This window comes from Trachypithecus francoisi, unplaced genomic scaffold, assembly GCF_009764315.1.
Source record: "Trachypithecus francoisi isolate TF-2019V2 unplaced genomic scaffold, Tfra_2.0 Lachesis_group3, whole genome shotgun sequence".
NCBI lineage: Eukaryota > Metazoa > Chordata > Mammalia > Primates > Cercopithecidae > Trachypithecus > Trachypithecus francoisi.
Genome location: NW_022681468.1, coordinates 141,667,583 through 141,688,193, shown reverse-complemented (window position 1 = coordinate 141,688,193; position 20,611 = coordinate 141,667,583). Strand labels below are relative to the sequence as shown.

The following is a 20,611-nucleotide window of genomic DNA, read 5'->3' as shown; positions in this document are numbered from 1 at the left end:
GAATATCCTTTGGTGTTCTCAGAGCATTTTGTATATATAACCACCATAGCATTTATTACACTGTATTATGAGAACTTATTTATATCTGTCTCAATCTCTTCATATTGGGTCTTTTGAATGTGGGGAAATGTCTTTTTCTTTATATTCCCACATCTTGTAGAAATACTGGCATGTTGTGAGCATGCAATGCACAGTGAGACATAATAAAGGATCTGCAGTGCAGTCCTTGACTTGGCTTGATGATGCTTCCAGCTACAATTTAGGGGGAAACGTGGCAGTGAGTGACAACCCCCGTTTTGTCCATGGACTATTTATATTCCCCAATTCCCAGCCCTCCCCTACTAATGGAAGCTTTGAGGGACATCTCCCCTCACAGAGTTAGAGCTTCCTAGCTTAGATGACCTTGAACACAATGACTCACCTTTGCACATCCTACGGTCTTCTCTGAGCACATATCCCACGGGACATTTGCATTCATATGACCCATAAGTGTTTACACATCGGAAGGCACAGAGCAGAGGATTCTGGGCACATTCATTTATATCTGCAGCAGAGGAGGGTAAGAAAATAAGGGATCATGGACAGCAACAAAAGGGAACCTACCAATTAAATAAAAACTCTAAAACTTTTACCAAAAGTTGCAATGCTTCCTTGTCATAAACATGAATGGATCAAGTGGTCTCCCATTTCCAGGAAATTATAAAATGGGTTGATTATTTTATATTTGGTATAAGTAGTGTGACTCTCCACTCCCGATTCTCTCAGAACAGTCCCAGTTTATGTTTGTTGTCCTGGTATAATTATTAATGATTATTTAGGTGGATGGGAAATTACAGGCCACTCAACATAGGAGGAGCTTTTCTGAAATTCTGGCTTTGAAGGCTCAGGTTGACCATTTGTCACTCCCTACAGTTACATGGCGTGGGAATCAGTTTTGCTCCATTCCGCCAAAACAATTGTGGTCAGCATAGAAGCCAACTCCTCCAATACTGTTAACCACCTCTCTTTCCCCATACAAAGAGGCTCCTGTGAAATAACAGCGATTATTCTGCCCAAACAAATAGTGTTCCAGATCATTTTATACTGACAGAGACACTCAGTTTACACAGATGCCCATGTTCAAACCTTAAATAGATGGGAATGAATTTACCATTGATGGAAAAAGAGTGATTTCTGCAGACTGCAGAATTTGGAACCATCAGAATGTGTTTTGGAAAAGCAGGATTAAAATAGACCATCTCAACTATCATGTTGCTCCCCAAGGCCAGTGCTGACTAAGAACATGAGTGAGAGCCCAGATCATGACTTAGTCACAATCTTTAAAGATTTACCACAACTCTGACAATGGGCATTGATGGATCATATCTGATGAAAGCTCTCTTTGCTACCAACTTTATTCTCTGCCTTCACCTCTCCTTCATTCTTTCCTCAGGCCAGTGAGTCCCTACTTGAGAGCGTATCAGATCACCTAGAGGGCTGCTGGGCTCCACCCCACTCTCTGAGTTTCTGATTTAGGAGGTCTTGGATGAGGACTGACAATGTTCATTTCTAATAAGTTCACAGGTGATGCTGATACAGCTGCTCTTGGGAACCACCCTTTGAGAGCCACTGCTCTAGACACTCCCTCCCTTTCCTTCTTTTCATACATTCCACTAGGCTTATGGATGGACACTTTTCAGATGCTTATATATTATAGGCAACCACTTTTGCTGTGATTGCTTCCAAATGGCTACAGGATGTTGGTGGGTATCTTAGTGTGCAGTGCTTCTAGAAACAGAAAAGTAGAGAAAAAGAGAAAAGAAAAAGAAAGGGAACATGAGAGACAAACAGAAAGAAGGAGAAAGTGAGAGTAAGAAAGAAGGTATTAAACAACACGGGAGCATCTAAATATAAGTAGTAGGGAGACACCAACAAGAACTCTCTGTAATATACAGTGTAGATGTGCCATGAGCACACAGCTGTAGCTTTCTTGGATATCTCTCTTTCCCTACAGAGAAGAGGCCACAAAAGAAGAATGATCAAATGGCCCATCAGGCCTAGATGATCTTTATTATATACACCCTGAGTTGTATTTAATATTAAGACTTGTAATCAACCAATTGTTCCCATGATCAGTACATGTAATCAACTGTTCTCTGTTTAAGAGATGTACCTTCACATGTCATCATTGGACCGGGCTCAAATCCCTCCTCACAGGTGCATTCAAAACCTCCAATCACATTCTTGCAGGTTCCATTTCCACAAGGATTGCCGACAGAACATTCATCAGTATCTGCAAGAAACCAGGAATGTATCCAAAACATGATGAATTGAGATAATACCTTTTATTCTATCAGAGGATTTTAAACTGTAATTTTTTTTTTTTTTTTTTTTTTTTTTGAGACAGAGTCTCACTTTCTCATCCAGGCTAGAGTGCTGTGGTGTGATTTCAGCTCATGCAACCTCTGCCTCTCAGGTCAAGTGATTCTCATGCCTCAGCCTCCTGAGTAGCTGGAATTACAGGTGCACACCACCATGCCCAGGTAATTTTTGTATTTTTAGTAGAGACAGGGTTTCATCATGTTGGCCAGGCTGGTCTTGAACTCTTGACCTCAAGCAATCCGCCCACCTCAGCATCCCAAAGTGCTGGGATTAAAGGTGTGAGCTACCATGCCCAGCCTGATCTGTAATGTTTAATTCTCATTCTGTTTTTGCAAAAAAGGAGTATGCATGTCTTATTATCTCAGGTTTATAGCCGTGAAATTCGACTTGCTCAGTGGCAGTGACAGTGACAGTGAGAATGACAGTGCCTGGACATCTAGCCCTTACAGTGCTCTTCTCCATGAGTTTCTCCAGCCTCCCACATTATAAACTAAATCTTCTATTTGGAGTAGATGCTCTAAGGGTTAAAAAAAAAGGCCCCTATCACCCATCAAAAGTTTCTGCTTGTTTAAAGCTAGAAAGAACATCCCCAGTTTGGCTTTACATTACATCACTCCCCGAGAAGCCTTACACATGATGGATTTTTGCCAGATATTAAATGAAAGACTAAACTTACGTAAAATAAAAGACCAGAGGTTAAGTAAAATTAATACATCGAATAAAATCATGATTTAAGTAGATTTTGTTGATTCTGTTGAAACCAGATGGTTTACATTAAGCAGAGGAAAGGCTAGAAAAAAATATGTTTAGGTTATGATCACTCTAAAACACAGGCAGAGAGAACAAATCTTACCAAAGAGACCTAAAATATGTGTGTGTGTGTGTATGCTTTCTAATCCATCCACCTAGAATACTCACCGTTCTTATTCTGGCACATCCCTTAGGGGAGAATATCTCCCCTTGGGAAAGAAATAATTTTAAGAAATAACATTGATATTCCAGCTATCTAAGGCACAGAAGAGTAATGGCTCTTGTCAATGGTTGTATCTTGTGCTGAGGTTCTTAAGTCAAAAGTGAAGGCAAGAGGCTATGGTGGGGAGCTCCTAGGCGAAGAGGGTCATTTCATATGCACATATTAGCACTAACTGAAGATTCTGAGGAGAAAACATTGAAATATTTGCTTTTGTTCTACTATAATATTCAATCACATTGCACTGTCAAGAATATTATTTCTCTTTCAAGTTAATAAAAATCCCAATACCACTGATCTTTAGAGCTGCAAAGGTAATTAGAAATGTTATTTACTTGCATAATATTACATTCTAAGGCCTAGAAAAGCTTAAAAACTTGCTTAAACTCCCACAGCCATAGCTGGAGCTGAAATCTACATAACCTGATTTCTTGTATGAAAAAAGTACTTTCTAATTCACACAGACAAACTCTCAGCATTTATGCTAGTATTAATTACGTTATATTGAATTGCTTTGGAATTCCTAGATAACTAAATATGATACTTGGATTTAAGTTAGAGTTAGTGTTGATTAAGGGTCAAAGGCCAGTCAGAGGAGCCATTATTTGACATTTTAAAAACAGGGTTACAACAAAAAGATTGTATACTGGTTACATAGCCTTTCATCTTACTAAATGTAAAAGAATCCAGATAAAATTTTTATTTGATAATGGAATAAGATTATGACCATTAACAATTTTTAAAAAATTTTACGAAGACTTTCATTATGATGTTGTCCTTTCTGGTATCTCTTCTGATATGTCCAGTGTCTGCCTTCACCATTAGGCTGTAAGGTCCATGCAAGGAAGGAACTTGTCTTCTTGGTTCAGTGTTGCAGCTCCAGAGCCTAGCACAGTGCCTGGGACCTGACGGTGACTCACTAGTATTTTAAATGAATGATATATGAGTGGAAGGATAAAACTTATTTCAGGCCAGGCGCGGTGGCTCATGCCTGTAATCCCAGCACTTTGGGAGGCCGAGGCAGGCAGATCACAAGGTCAGGAGATTGAGACCTTCCTGGCTAACACAGTGAACCCATCTCTACTAAAAATACAAAAAATAATTAGCCAGGCGTGGTGGCGGGTGCCTGTAGTCCCAGCTACTCCGGAGGCTGAGGCAGGAGAATGATGTGAACCCGGGAGGCGGAGCTTGCAGTGAGCTGAGATCGCGTCTCTGCACTCCAGCCTGGGTGACAGAGCAAGACTGTCTCAAAAAAATAAAAACAAAACAAAACAAAACAACTTATTTCAGTGCCATCTTGGTACTTATATTCATGGATATACAGTGAATACTGTATAGCCTAATTTTTAATTTGTAAAATTCCAATGGAAGAAAACTTATTACTCACCCACACATTCGTTCCCTGCTAGAATATAACCAAAGGGACACTCGCAGCGATAGGAGCCATCTGTATTGATGCACTGTCCATGTTTACAGACATCGGGTTCTTTGCATTCGTCCATGTCTTAAGCAAGAGAAAAAAATAGTGAATAACAAGGTATTTTTTTAAACATGAAGACAAATTATGATCATTTCAGTGTTTAATCAATAGATTATCTAATAATGCAATAATAGAATTGCTGTCTAAATGAAGTGACAAAAAAGTAGCACTTAATTTTCCAAGATAGATGGAAAGAAATAAGAATCACTAGAGAAGAAGCTGATTGAGAATACTGAGAAATGCTGAGAATCCAGCACAGGCAACTGACCAACTGCTGAATCATCAGGTCCCACGATGATCCCACTTCCATAAGGACAGATCTGGCGGAAGGCCTCTGTGGCGGAGACACTCATTAATAGATAGAACAATAGCAATTCGTTACAAGCTTCTCCACAAGCATTCTGAGGTAGCCAAATAGCCACATGCTGTGTATATTGATAAATGATGGACAAAACAAGCCCAGAAACCAGAGGAAGTTAACGAGACTCCCTAAGATGTTGTGCCTACTCCTTGGGCATCTGTGATTCATGACATAATTAAAAAGAAAATAACTACCGAGGTCCTGAGATAACATAATTTTTAATGAACATTCTAATTAGACTTACAATTAAATTACATTGTGTTACTGTCTTTAAGGCCTACAATCTTACTTACATCATGGCCAGTCTGCACCCTGCATGGCCCAAAGAGAAATGCAGATGACAAACATACCATCAGGTTCCGTGGGGCAGAGCTCGCAGGGGTCTCCCCAGCCTTCTCCCTTCAAGGCACAGCAGCATTCCTGCTTGGAGTGATTTCTGGATTTGGGTGATGAACACTTTCCTCCTTCAAACTTCGCGTAACAGTAGCTCATTCGCAAATCTGCAGCATAAATTTATGACACTCCTCAGTTGCTTTTCTACTGAGTCCTTACTGCACGATAGTGAATAAAGAACAATCCACTATGTTATATATGTTCTCCTCTCAGGACCACAGCAATACTCCTTATGTGATTCTAACAGTAACAGAGCTGAGACTGTTACAGTCATGGGTATCTTTTGTATAGTGAGATCTGACGAACAACTCTGTGACCTTAAATTTATTACTTCTCATTTTAGTCACTATTTCAAAGTAACCTGATGTGAATCTAATAAAATCTCAAACTGACAGTTTTCAAAATTGACATCTGTCAGTGACTTCAGGATTGGAAAATCCACAGATGGAATCATTCACAAGATTCCTTTATTGACAGCTCTGCTTGCAATATCATGTTTAGTGAGTACACTAGACTAAAAGAACCCTCTTAGTTCTAATATTTACTGTGACATCACACTTTGTTGTTTATTCTGTGTCCCCTAAACTCTGGAACCAAAATAAAATCTGAGATCACAGGCACAGAACAAATATAGAAGTGGCAACTTTGTAGATGGGCAAAAACACAACACAAGGGTTGGTCACTGAAGCAGATACTCCTGGAGATGCTGGCTACAAAACGCAAGTAGGGCTTTTTGTAGATTTTACACACACACACATATGCAGAGCTGTGTCAATGTTAAATTTTTAAAAGAAGCTTGTTTAGTTCAACACAGAGAGGGAAGGAAGAGGAGGGCAGGGCTGTGGGTGGGTAGGAACAGAATAGTATTTCCTTGAAAGAATATATTTCAATATCGATTATTGCTTGATGACTCCAACAAAGAAGATGGGATCTACTTCCTATAAAATTCTCTAACGCTGCTTGACATAATTTTGGAAACGGGCCTTTCTATTTCGTATAGAACACACTGACTCCAAAAAGTGAGCTCAACCAGGAGTATGGACTGTGTTTTCCCTCAAACTTGACTTCTCAAAGCCTTGCAAAACTCCTCTCATTACACAGAGGCCACAATCTGCAGGTTTAAAAGAAATGCTTTCACACCCATATTGTACTATTCTTCTTTCTTTATATCTGACCACCTCTGCCTTTTTCATTCACTTCCATCACTGTTTTTCAATCCCAGGAACCATACTATGATAACCACCTAAGCACTTCTGATAAAACAGTTTCCCCCAGCTTTTACTTCATGACAAAGAAGACAATGTAGGAATAACAGAGTTGCCAGAGATAACAAAGGAAAAGTTTTCATGAATTAAAGTTTCTATCTATCTATCCATGTATCTATTATATTTACCAAGTTATGTAAATCAAATTCAGGTAGCCTTCCCAATGAACTTGCTCAACCTTTCATGGCTACTAACTCATCCAGATAAATCATCTCTCTAATTTCTTTTATTTTGTTGTTGAGACGGAAGTCTCGCTCTTTTGCCCAGGCCGGACTACAGTGGCGCTATCTCGGCTCACTGGAAGCTCTGCCTGCTGGGTTCACGCCATTCTCCTGCCTCAGCCTCCTGAGTAGCTGGGACTATAGGCACCCGCCACCACGCCCAGCTAATTTTTTATATTTTTAGTAGAGACGGGGTTTCACCGTGTTAGCCAGGATGGTCTCGATCTCCTGACCTCGTGATCCGCCCGCCTTGACCTCCCAAAGTGCTGGGATTACAGGCGTAAGCCACCACGCCCAGCGCATCTCTCTAATTTCTATTCCACTTCCCCATCTGTTGTGGCTAGGACCTAGCAAGAACCTTTCAAGCCTTCTGAAGGTCAAGAGCAACAAAAGTCAGTCCTGTGGCATATCTGCCACCCGAATGTTTGCTTTGCTGAGAAACTTCAAGATTGAACAAATTCTCGTTTCTTGGAGAACACTTTTGATCTCTTTTATTCTTCAAGTTCTTTGTCACATATAATGTTTTGTATTTATCAGTCTTGTTTTTATTATTTATGCCTCCAACTACCTTTAGATATAATTCAGTGACTACTCACAAAAATGTCTCAACAAATATATAAAAACTTAATTCTCTGCTTTGTCTTCCAGTTTGTAGTGTTTTTTTAAATATGTATGTTGAAATATTAGTGTGTTAAAATTCTCATTCTTTTTTCCTTTAATAGCTGACCTCGTCCCAGACCCCAGCTCTATCTCCCCTACACCACTCCACTCCGAAAAAAAAAAAAAATCTTGGCATTAGACAGAGACTCAAATGCATGAAGTTTTGAGTCAGCCTAAGTGGCAAATTCCCTTTGTTGAACTTTGCAAGTGGGAGTGGCTCATTTACACCTGTGGTCTTTAGTGCCAGGCTCTGTCCACCTGAGTCCCATGGCATTTGCTTTTTAAAAAACATTATCCACGGTTCTGTGGAATTTTCTCATTTCACGGGCAATAGAAGTCTGACTCCTAATTTGTCATCTTACAAGAAAAACCCAGCTCTCAATTTCCTGGCTCCAGCAAAATCTATGCTCTGTAGGAGATTTACTTTAGCTTGTGGTGATTCTCTAGAATTGGCTTATTAATCAAGGGTGCCTTGAGTTGGGGAAGAGAGCTGTGCTCACCCACATACTTTAGGACTCCCTGGGATGCCTGTTTACCAGTCCATCTGCAAAGAGCCCTTAATGACCTCGAAATTTCATCAGAACTACAAAAGTCACTTTCCCTGCTTGCATTCCTCAGTTCTGGCTCTGCCTCCTGGAGCTGAGCATGTGGCAGGGCTGCTCACAGCTGGGCTGATTCTTCCTGCAGCGTTAGCTTGCTCTGTGATGGGCCAGTGCAAATTGAATTAATAGCCTAGGAGTTTCCTCTGGCCTGCCACATCGGCAGATTCACACCTGGTTTCTCACTGCTTTCTTTCCAAATTCAGGCCAAGCCAAAGGCACACAAAAACAAGGGAGCAGGAGTTAGAATTTATCTGGCTGGTCTGTACCATGCAGAATATCTGTTGGAATTAAGCACCACCCTGAAATCCACACAGACCACAGACAACTACCAACAAGCTGAAAGCAACCAGAGAATTCTCAACGCTCTCCTTCTTACTTCCCAAATAACTAGTTGAAAAGTAAAAAGTTAATCAGATCATTAGAATAACAATAAGAGTCTACAAAGGACTCAGAAACTAACAAAGCTTTGTCACATATCCAGTAAGGCTGGTTGGGCAGATACTATTGTTTAAAATGAGGAAATTCAGCTTTCAAAAGACTAAATGACTTGTTCTAGACTAAATATGGCAGGGCTGGGACCCCCAAACTCAATTTTTTGAATCTTAAATGATATCCAGTGCCTCTTCCATGTTTGGTAATATGGAAGCAAAACCAAAAAACCATGCAAAAAAAAAAAACAACCCCAACAACCAAAAAAAAAAAAAAAAAAAAACCCCAACTCAACAACCAAACAACAAAAGATACAAGTGGAAAAAAAAGAAATACATGTTTGTTTCATCTCCCTTCCCCAGAATTCATGAAACTAGTCTGTGTATGTAGATAGCCATACAAAATTGTATTGTTTAGAGAAGTCTAAACAGTTTTCTGGGACTTAAGCACATGCTGTGTTATGCCGAAGTTCAGGATCCTTTTGATTTTTGTTCAAAATTTGAAAGTCGTTGGCAAACCCTTGAAAGTCGTTACTGAAATAGTTGACAAGTATTATTCCTAAAAATGAACAATGGTCCAGCAAGAATCCTGGTCAGTTTAAATTTATTTTTGTTTTCTTGGAGAATTTGTGATATAAGGGATGGGTACTATATTGCGAGGGCAGATGGTAATTAATGTGCAGTTTTTCATTCTCGAGTCTAACTTTGGACCCATATTTTTCAGCTTATCTCTTCAGATGTAGGGGATATGTATGTAGCTCAACTTCCCCCAGGCTTTGCTGTTTCGGTGGCTCAAGGTGCTTCCCCACTGATGGGCCTATCAGCATTTGTGTTTTTAGTGGGAGAGAGGTTTAAATGTCAGCACAATTGTACAAGCAACCATAACTTGATGGATGAGTTTTTAACCTTAAAAGTGAAAATGAACCTTCTGACATATGGTTATCATTAGACCTCTGGGTGAATGAAAACTCTCCATCTTCCTGTTCACAAAGAAACAGAGCTTTGCCATGTTTGAAAAATAAGACCACCATAAATAAACATGGAGCAATGAAAGCCCAAAGACTTCAAAGACACTTACCTTGGCACCTTCTTCCACTGGAGGACAAGGAAAACCCTTCTGGACACAGACATTTGAAGCTGCCTTCAGTGTTACTGCATGTGCCCAGGGCACAAATTTCTGGCTCTTCAACACACTCATCAATATCTAAAAGAATCACATGAGTCAAACAAAGTCAAAACACCATGGAGACACCATCAGGTACCAAATACACAATGTGGCCATACAAAGGGCAGCCGAGTTTCCAAACTCTTACAATAATAAAGGTATTTTTCTGTACCATAATGCTGTGGACTGGACTTCTAGGTTGTCATGGCTTTAAAAAAATGAGTTTTGACAGTTATTGATATAAAAATGGAACGTGCAACTGCCTTTTAAGGGGTGCAGTGACCAACATCTCTTACCCCGACTGAGCTGCCTGGCTAACTAGAAAAGTCAGAGTAATTTCATAGCACCCTAGGCCAGGAAAGAAGCATGAAACTCTGTAGAGTCACACTGTACCATTGTTCAGGAAGCAGAAATGCTGACACTTGAAGCACATTCATAGTGAGTCACTCAATGTGAGATCTAGGCCTTTGAACCAAATTTACTCCCCTCCAATCATCCACAGAACTTTTCCCAATACTCCATGCTCTAGCCCTAAAACTGAATTTTACAAGAACACTAAGACTCATGACAATAAGTATAATCCTATGAAGTGCTAACTAACGGTAGATATCATAGAAGATGAAGCTCCTAACTGATTTGTGGGTTAATCTTTCTAAAGACACAAAAATACCTTTCTTGTACAGGCTTTTTCTTTCATCATATAGATAATAGGAAATGGTACACTTAGAACTGTGGCACGTTTTCTTTAGTACATTATACATCTTAGTTCCTGTACAGGGGTAGTTAAGAGTAGCCAATATGAAGTTTGAATGGCTTGAGTAACCATATGTCCTAGTTTGCCTGGGGGAGCCCCAGCTTATGCCGGTTGGCCTGACTTTACTGTTAATAGTGCCTTTTCTACTTTCAAAATTGGCTTGGCTTGGTCAATAAAACATATGATTACCTATAGAAAAATATGCCCACTCTATTCCAACAAACTCACTTATCTTTCCTTCTGACTTTCAGCAGGAATTTTTAGTGAACAAAGTGGTAAGTCTTAATTCTGAGCCACGCTACTTTTATGAGAATACTCTTTTTTTTAAACAAAAGACAAAATATCCTTATATCCTGGGCTCTTTATTTTCACATTTGTGCAAAGGTTTCTACCCACACCAAAATGTACTTGCATTATACAACTTTATTCTCAAGAGACCCAACTAAGGAAAAGTTGAGAAATTAACTTTATTATCTTGACTTAATACTGCAAATACCACACAATAAATATTCTAGAAATGTGCAATGCCAAGTGATCCTCTTTCTGTGCAATGCAAAATCAGCTTCTCCATCATGCCAGGTTATTGGGTTGCATTTATACCTGTGTTATGTTCCCTGTGGTTTATTAATGAATCTGAGCTACTATTGCTGATCGAATTACTCCATTCCGACACTCCTTCCACCCCTATATCCAACCTTTTCTTAATAGAAAAGTTGACTTTTGTGAAACTGCTCAAATGTTTTGGGTTGTTTTTAACTATTATTACTATGACTATTTCTGTTATGGTAGAAATTAGCCTGTACATGCCAACTTATTAGGATAGGGCCAAATATTGTAGAATGGGCACATTCATTGATTGTGCAGTCATTTTTCTTTCTATATATATTCATTCTGTTCTAATTTTAGCGAACTGATGTATTGATAATAGAGTAAATAAAGCCAATTTTTAATAAAAGTAAAATAACATGCTTAAAAAATTTGCATCTAGAATTTCAATAAGGTATTTCCATTTTAAATATCACCACTTGATTGTTATTTAAATTGGATATATAATAAAATTTCTAGTTGATGATATTAAAAGTAGAGAAAATTCTCATTGAGGATTAGATGCAGACCTGTTTAAAGTCAGGGGCATGAACTAGGTGACTTCTTGAAAATCCTTTCAACCCTACTTATTTATGAAATTGTAGCAGTTAATGTCCTTCACTTAATGATACGACACATTCGTTGAGGTTAAAGGAAGGCCCTTGGGAGGCTGAGGAAGGAGGATCATTTGAGGCCAGGAGTTTGAGACCAGCCTGGCAACATAAGGAGGCCCCCATCTCTACAAATAATTAAAAAATCAGCCAGGCATGGTGGCACATGGCTGTAGTCCCAGCTACTCCAGAAGCTGAGACAGGACGATCACTTGAGCCCAGGAGTTCAAGTTTACAGTGAGCTATGCTCATGCCACTGTACTCCAACCTGGTGACAGATTAAGACCCTGTCTCCATAAAAAAAAAAAAAAGAAAAGAAAAGAAAAGAAAAGAAAAGAAAAGAAAAGAAAAGGACTATAATGCTATAAAATTTGCTGAGAATTTATTTCAAATAACACATTTCCACTGCTCTATAGATAAAAACAAAATAGACAAACAATATAACCACATTCATCCAACCTTGAATGTGGTCATTTAAAGATTTTAACTGGAATCAGGAGCTATTTTTAGCTGCAAAGAATAGCCACTTAAAAAATGTAATTGAGAAATACTGGGAGGGGGACACAGCATTCCTACCAACCATATGAAAGCACAGTGGAAAAGAGTCAGGATCATATGATCAGTCACAGGCACAGAGCAAAATAACTTCATTAGAGATTAGCATCAGAATTAGTGCTTCTTGTCTTGCCAGAAGGATGAGACCATGTCATACCCTACGCCCTTGGATTTGTTTCTGATAAAGTATTCCAAAATGAAGACGTCAACACAAAAATTCTCATTTTGCTAAGTCCAGTGGATACCCGACACTCCTCATTTGCTAACATTGACAGCCTTCCTACCTTCACACTTGTCATTTTGAAGACTGTATCCAGGTGGGCAAATGCATCTGTAGGACCCATCCAAGTTTTGACAGGTACCTGGTGCACATTTTCTGGGTTCTAGAAGACATTCATTGATATCTGCAAAGAAAAGGGAAAAATAAGGAAGAGGTTCCCACAGGCGTAACTTCCAACAAACAATTAAAATTTAAAAAAAACTAGAATAAGTCAAAGAAATACACAAAGCAAATTAAAGTTCATAAAATTCCACCATGGAGAAAAATAAGTGATAATAAAAATAAACTTTATCAGCTTTCAAAAATGTGTAGTATAACAACCATATTTTATTTTACCTACATCAGATTAAATATTTCCAGAAAACTATAGCATGTGAAAAGTCAGTGAGTACATAAAGATTTTAAGGATACTCAAAAGGTATGAGCGCTTACTACAAAAGTATTTTAAAGAAAAAAATTTAAGAAGGGAAATCATAATTGCTTACAGAGCAATTTAACAATTTCGCTGTTTAACAGTTTAAGTATTCTCTGAGAATACAATAGCTTAATTTTTAAAATAAGGGAAAAAGTGATTTTTTATATATATATACATATATAAATGTATATATATTTAAATACAAACAAAGCCTTTATAGGGAGGATTAATATAATTATACTCTGACTTTTCCTCCAGATTTCCAGAAAGAAGCATTAGAATAGAGACTGCATGATTCCTTGAGTGGTCTCTGGAAGCATTCTTTCCAGGTCTTTCCAAGCCCTGTACTTACCCACACAGGTCCTCCCATCTGGAGCCACCTCATAGCCTTCATTGCACTGGCACTGGAAAGACCCCACTGTATTAATGCATTGGCCATTTCTGCAAAGGTTCCCATTTCCACTTGCACATTCATCGACATCTGCAGAAAAACCCCCAACAATCCTTTAATATATTCCAAAGATGTCATAATCCCAGCAATAATCAAAACTTTTGAAGGAAAAAATACTTCTTCTAAATTTTAGTGGCCTTTGCTGGCTTAGCCAAACAAGAAATTCCAATGAAGATCTAGTATGCAACAATAGAAGTGGCTTTAAGCATCTATGCACATTTAACAATAAGATTACATTATTATATTAGAGACTGACAATTTACATTCAAATTTCCTATCAGTTTTTCCTTGATTTTCCTTTAGATTTTATTTTTAAATTTTAGATTTAAAATTTTTTTGATTTAAAAAATAAAATCCTAATACACAATTCAGCTGAGGACATTATTTTATATTCTTGCAATTAGAAATATTTAAATTAGCCTATAGCACAATAAAATTTAAAGAACTTGGCTTATTACTCTTGCTGAGTATGTTTTAGAAGGGAGAGTCTGTAGATTCGATGATTTATTTAAGAGAGGCTACGTGAAACATCTAGACCAGAAGGTTCATATTCCTGAATCGTATAATTTCTGTACAAAGAATCACTTTTGTGTATTTAAAATTTTTTAAGCTTAATCCAATTCCATTTATTTTGAAATTTATTTAATTTACAGCAAAGTAGACACAAAAATTACAGCTGCTAATGAGCAGTTTAATAAAAGTAATGGATATAGTTACAGTGGTTCCCCCTTATCTATGCTTTTGCTTTCTGGGGGTTCAGTTATCCAAGGTCAGCTGCTATCCCAAAACAGGTGAGTATAGTACAATAAAATATTTTGAGAGAGAGAGACAGAGAGACAGAGAGAGAGAACGCACACAAGAAAATACAGTCACATAACTTTTATTACATTATATTGTTATAATTGTTCTATTTTCTTATTAGTTATTGATGTTAATCTCTTATCATGTCTAATTTATAATTAAACTTCAGTCTAGGTATGTATGTATAGAAAAACACATGGTAGATAGAGGGTTCAGTACTATCTGTGGTTTCAGGCATCTTCTGGGAGTCTCAGAACGTATCCCTCACGGATAAGGGGAGCCTTCTGGAATATATTTGATGTGGAATTAGCATACCGTATTTGACAAGTCCCGTAAGCAACTGTTATGCATAAGATAGCATATAATTTTAAAAGACAGCTGGAACACTAGAAATGATGCTAATTACAAAGAACACATATAAAACTGACTTCCTTTGCTGATGCATAATTTTGCACACGCACCTATACAGTCATTGTTGTGAGAAAGGATGAAACCATGATTGCAGCGGCAGTTGAAGGAACCGATTGTGTTCCGGCAAGTTCCATTCCCACAGGCATCTCTTTCACACTCATTTATGTCTAGTAGGAAGAAAGGCCATAAAGAAACATAATTATAAGTAGAAAAAGTGGTTCCATGGTTACAGCGGCTAAACAGCATTCTAGGGTTCACCAAGCCTCATCCATAGGCTGAGAACTTCTTGATGCTGGTATCAGCTCCAGCAGCAGTCATCCCTGCAAAAAACCAGGCAGCGGCAGAGCTCTAAACCTTGGGAATAAATTGTTTCCTTGGCTGGCCAGCGAAAGGAGGCAAGCTAAGGACATGAGACCTGAACAAGAATTATTTTATTCTATTTACTTCTAGAATTCTCCACCCTTGCCACTTTTCTCAAATATTTTCACTTGAAAATGGAAAAAACTCTGTGTGCATCTGGGTCTTGAGGTGTTGCCACCTTTGGCAAACTTCAACCTTCAAGATTCTCACTCCCATTTACCAAAAAGCAGTGACTCACCTGGCATGACCCCACAATCAGCAACAAAATAACTCAGCTTTCTAGCTCACCTGTCATTTCAGACAACTTTTCCTTTTTGCCTACACCCCTAAAAACATAGAACAACTTCCACCAATGATGACTTCTCTCACTCTTCTAAACCACCCCAACGAGATGGCACTTAATTTGTTCTTTTCATACACACTTGCATTCTCATTCGCCTTTTGATTGGTCTGTACTTGGATGATTTTGTAAAGCTACTTTGGCATCTAATATGTCTTTGTATCTCATCACAACAGCTAGCATATTTCTTATAAAGAGTAGGTGCACATTGTATTAAGAAGGAAGTAAGAAAAAATTTAATGAAAGAAAGTCGTTACTGCTGGTTTGAAAGAATGAGGCACCATGAAGAGGGACAAGGATGAAAGGAGAGAGAGAGAGTGGAAGGTAACAATGGAGAATAGCAGAATGTAATGATTAGAGGTAGGATTTCCTTTCTTTTCACATTTTGGACATGAAGATAAATTATCTGTGATTCCTGAATCAGGAAGCTATTGCTAACCCAAAGGGACTCTAAGGTGTGTCTGTGGTTGAAGACTACACCCAGATGAGTCACTGCTAGCAATCAAGAATTTCTGCCTTGATTCATTTTTAGCCAAACTGGTGAAGTTCTTTGGTTGGGGAGGTTCTATGTTAGGGGGCTCCAGAAAATTCAGATAAGAGATGTAGAAAGAAAGTTGGGGAGGGTCATCATAGCTTTTGCACAGTTTAGCTGCCCAGTAATGAGCACGGCTGTCAGTGCTCCTGTCATGACTCTGAAGAAGATACAACTTTATGAGAATGTTCCCAAATGAATGAACCCAGTCACAGCCAAAGTCAAGGGCTTAAACATTACAATATTAACTGTTCTTTCAGCTGTGAATCTGATTTATGTTCTTAATGTCCCCAAAAGACTTAATGATACTGCTTTAAAGTAGAAAAAGAAAGGAAGGAACAGGAGAAAATGATTGATCACACACTGAAGTTTATTCTAAATCAGCATCCTGACACTAGATAAATCAGGGAAGAGATTTAAAATCCTGAGCTCTTTTTCCTCTAGAAAAATGATTAACTTTTCTTTGCCTTTGTAGGATTTATAAATTTGCCTTTGAGAATCTGGTACACACTATAAACCCTTCTCGAAAAAATGGTCATCTCACACTCAAAAGCTCAACTCAAAAGGAAATCCACATCAATACTACATATAAATAATAGTCTATGAACATTAATAAAAATTATTTTTTTGTATTAATATCTTTTTCAATTTACCCCTTAGTCAATTTTTTCTAAACTCACAGCCAAATGAATAACAAGGAAGAGGTTTATCATGTTCAAACTGCCAAACATTAAATAGGATATCACTGCTGCATATCTGTCCATGCTTTCATTTTGTAGATAGCAAAATACTACTAAAAGACTTAGCATTAAATTTTATCCATATTTATATTCAAATGAAGTTTTCAATAGCATATGAAAAAAAAGAATAATAATTGCATACTTACCCAAGCACATGGTTTGGTCAGCATTTGTTTTAAAGCCAGTATGGCAAAGGCAATAAAAGCTTCCAACTGTGTCAATGCACTGCCCATGACTGCATATATTGGGGATTTCCTGACATTCATTGCGATCTGTAAAGAAAAAGCATCTTAAGTGAGAACTTCGAAGACAAAATACAACTGAATAACTTACTTCTAGCTATTATTCTCAAGAGTAATCGTAGCTCTAAACTAAGTTAGTGAAACAGATATATTTATTTTTGCATCAAAATGGATTAAAACTTACTCTCATTTACCAGGCATGGTCAGAGTATGTTAACAATATATGACACAATAAAAAACAAGGGGAATTAATCAAAAAATATTCTGAAAGATGAGAAGACTTAGAAGTAAAATGGGTGGAAAAATTCAAGCTGGGAGGATTTTCTGTTTGATTATCAGCCTACGCAGCACCACAGACTGTGGAATTAATTGAAGTATTTTGTCTAGTTAAGATTTGGTGCCTCAAGTCATGGATGGTTCATGGCTTCCTCTGGAAATTTATATCAAAGTCAAATCCCATGGCTAAGATTAAGTTTTTCTTGATGGACAACACACATGGCCCCTTGTTCAAGTTGCATCTCTTTGTCTTATTCCTGCAACTTTTTGTTTCATCTTCACCAAGTATTAACGTCTACATAGGGCTCCTTTTAGCATGTGACAATCTGAACACTGTCTCTTTCTTTTTACTCTCATCCATTCATTCAAAAGGAAGCCCTCTCATCTTGCTTCTGCCAGTCTTTAAGCTCTACATTATATTTATCAACTGAATCTTTGTTGCTTTCCTGAAATCTGATGATCTGAGGGGCAGAATTTAATGCATGAATTCACATATGACATAATTACATGCCAACTTATGTCTCTAATTTTTTAAAGCTCTATGCTTAGAGTAAATGTACTTAGAAGAGCACTGTGCCATTCTGACTTTCCTACTGTCACAGAAGAAAGCACATGGAGTGCCATCTTTGCTGCAGATGCTGTAGGGCAGATGGCATTTCGCTCTTAGTTAAATAATCCAGACTTGCTGTTTGCCTGAAAGGTCTACTCAGAACACAATAATCATGAATGGAAACTTTTTTGCTGCACACAACAATCCTGCTTGTGTCAGAATCATGGATATCGCCTCCATTTCATGTGTCCGGGCTGCCATTTTATGACTATCTCCTATTTAGTAGATGAATCATCATACCATTTAGAAGTTCGAAGTGAAGTTGAGTATATCATTATGAGGGGAAATTGAAATAGAGCAGCTTAGGAACTACTACTGGCCTATGCAGAAATGCTATTTAACAAAGTATGATTATTCCCATTTGAGAAAATGAATTTAAAGTGAGCCAACTGCTTCCCAGTATAGGCAGAGAACACTGATTTCTGATCTTGAGGAAGGGTATGTCAGGTCTTACCATAGTTAGCCCAAAACTTTGGCACCTTCAGGTAGGACTGGACCTGGAAGTATGCAGGGGACAAAGTCCGTCTCATATCTGGTTTCCACAAGGAAGTGGAGAGCCTTAAGGATCTTATTAGAAAGGGATCCCCAATTAGGAATTTCCTTTCATCTATTGCCCTATTTCAAGATGGTTTAAATAAATGAAAAATGAAATATGGAGAGTACTTTGGAGTTCTACTGGTAAAACTAGAACAGAAATCTAGGTTTCTACAAGCACCAGAATTTGAACCCTTAGATGATCATATTTGAGGTTGGGATAGGAGTTCTGAACAGGCTACTGTGGAAAGAAACCCAAACAGTCAACACAGAGAGAGAGGAAACCACAAGGAAGTAGCTGGGAAGAAACTGTTTCTTGTCTTCAGCTGGGCAAGACATTTCAGAAGGGGGTTGCATTTGCTCTAACTATGCAGTTTCTGCTGTTACACTAGCATCCTGAGCTCAGATATCTAATTGTTCTCTCAGCTCTCTCAGCAGTAATGTGGGTGCTATGGTCAGGTGTGATTTGGGTGTGAAATAATGTGCTTATGAATTCAAACAAAGATCTCATGATGGAGAGAAAGATTTAGTTATTTTCATTTTAAACAGAGGCAAAAAGGAGTACTTTATAGCATGCCTGAAAAAAAAATGCCAAGTATAGAATAGCATTTAAAGATATTTTAAAAGTAAGACATAAATAAAGACATTTCTAGAATGAAGTCTTCAACCCAACTGGTTGAATGGTTGCAAAACTCAAGTTAATTCCCTTTCTTCTGAGGATTTCAATGAATAAAGGAAATCAAGCTTTTGACGGCAAATGATTCTCACTCACAACACTTATAGCTGGGTGCATTTTAGGTATGTCAGTCTTCTACAGGAAAACAGTAAAGGGCTTAAGCCCCAGCAGGCTATGGCTGAATGTCTTATCTTGATCTATAAATAGCTCTGTCCCACTTCTTACCTGAGTATGAAATTATATGAAATGACTCATTCTATATTATCAGCAATTCTTTATTTTGACTGGAATTATTTCATCCAGTTCTAAAGAAATATAAATTATGAGCAAAATGCAGGGAAGTGGTATCCATGCCAAGTTTCGCTAGGGTATTGTGGCTCATATCAGAGAAGTCCCCACTTTTCCTGTCCTGTATTTTTAATACATGGATAGAAACAGCTCTGTTGACAAAATGCTAAATACTTACACATGTTCCTTTAAACTCAACAAAACAGGTCTTGATTCTCAATGTGACTTTTTGTTTGGCAATTACACCCTCTTCCCACCAAGGTCTCATAAAACAATGCAAAATACCCTAAAGAGAACAGTGCACTTCCTACCACTTAATCGCTGGTAGGCAAGGAAATCCAAGGAAAATCTGACCACGTCCCCCTGTGTGGTTTCATTCACGAATGCATAAAATATCCAGGAAACCCCCTGTGAAATGAACCGTGAGCAAAATAACACATTCTTCCTGACTAATATACAATGATTTGCTTTGCTAAATATACAGTGATTTTTGCTAAATATACAATGATTCAGAATTACTTAAAAATTTACTAGAAAATCATTCTGAGGTGTTATTTTGCTTCTGGGCTGAAACACCAGTCTTTTACATTTTTTTTTTTTACTACTGGCTACAAGATACCATCAGATACTGAATAACTTCACCATGCACTGAAATTGATAACATGTGCATGCTTCCTATTTCTATCACATCCTTGACAAAAGTGAACACCAAAAAATCTAACCTCTAGGGGACACGGTAATAAACAGCTAATAAAGGCTGTTGATGTTTGCTGCCTTCAGTGAGTGAGCTGTAAGATGACTGGGAAGAAAAGCGATGGTTTTGTTTGTTCTGTTTACACAGATTAATCTGACCCAGCTTAGGAGAGCTTCACTGTCTAGATTTGGGGTATGTAGCCAAGATGGTGAAAACCTCACCTTTCTGAGAGGGGTTCTGTGGAAGGAAAAATTCATTTGGTCCTAAATGTTGCTTAGGGGAGTGTGTGTATGCATAATTGTGTGTGTGTGTGTAATGTGTGGGGGTGAGTGTTTGCAGGCAGGGCAGCAGATAGGCAAATATGAAATCTATGTATGCAAAAGATTTACTTCTTGTTTTGAAAATATCTCATTCAGGCCGGGCGCGGTGGCTCAAGCCTGTAATCCCAGCACTTTGGGAGGCTGAGATGGGCAGGTCACGAGGTCAGGAGATCGAGACCATCCTGGCTAACACGGTGAAACCCCGTCTCTACTAAAAATACAAAAAAAAC

General features: G+C 38.2%; 1 protein-coding gene across 2 annotated transcripts in view; it reads right to left on the bottom strand.

The window, feature by feature from the left end:
• Positions 1-20,611, bottom strand: part of FBN1 (fibrillin 1) — a 249,205-nt gene that overhangs the window by 24,287 nt on the left and 204,307 nt on the right. For both annotated transcript variants that reach the window (XM_033190199.1, XM_033190198.1), the window contains 10 exons: positions 16,888-17,013; positions 14,820-14,936; positions 13,459-13,587; positions 12,696-12,815; positions 9,820-9,945; positions 5,523-5,672; positions 5,080-5,145; positions 4,719-4,835; positions 2,153-2,272; positions 422-544 (listed from right to left, as the gene is read on the bottom strand). In XM_033190199.1, coding sequence (XP_033046090.1) covers positions 422-544; positions 2,153-2,272; positions 4,719-4,835; positions 5,080-5,145; positions 5,523-5,672; positions 9,820-9,945; positions 12,696-12,815; positions 13,459-13,587; positions 14,820-14,936; positions 16,888-17,013 — 1,194 coding nt within the window. The remainder of the gene's footprint in view (positions 1-421; positions 545-2,152; positions 2,273-4,718; positions 4,836-5,079; positions 5,146-5,522; positions 5,673-9,819; positions 9,946-12,695; positions 12,816-13,458; positions 13,588-14,819; positions 14,937-16,887; positions 17,014-20,611) is intronic.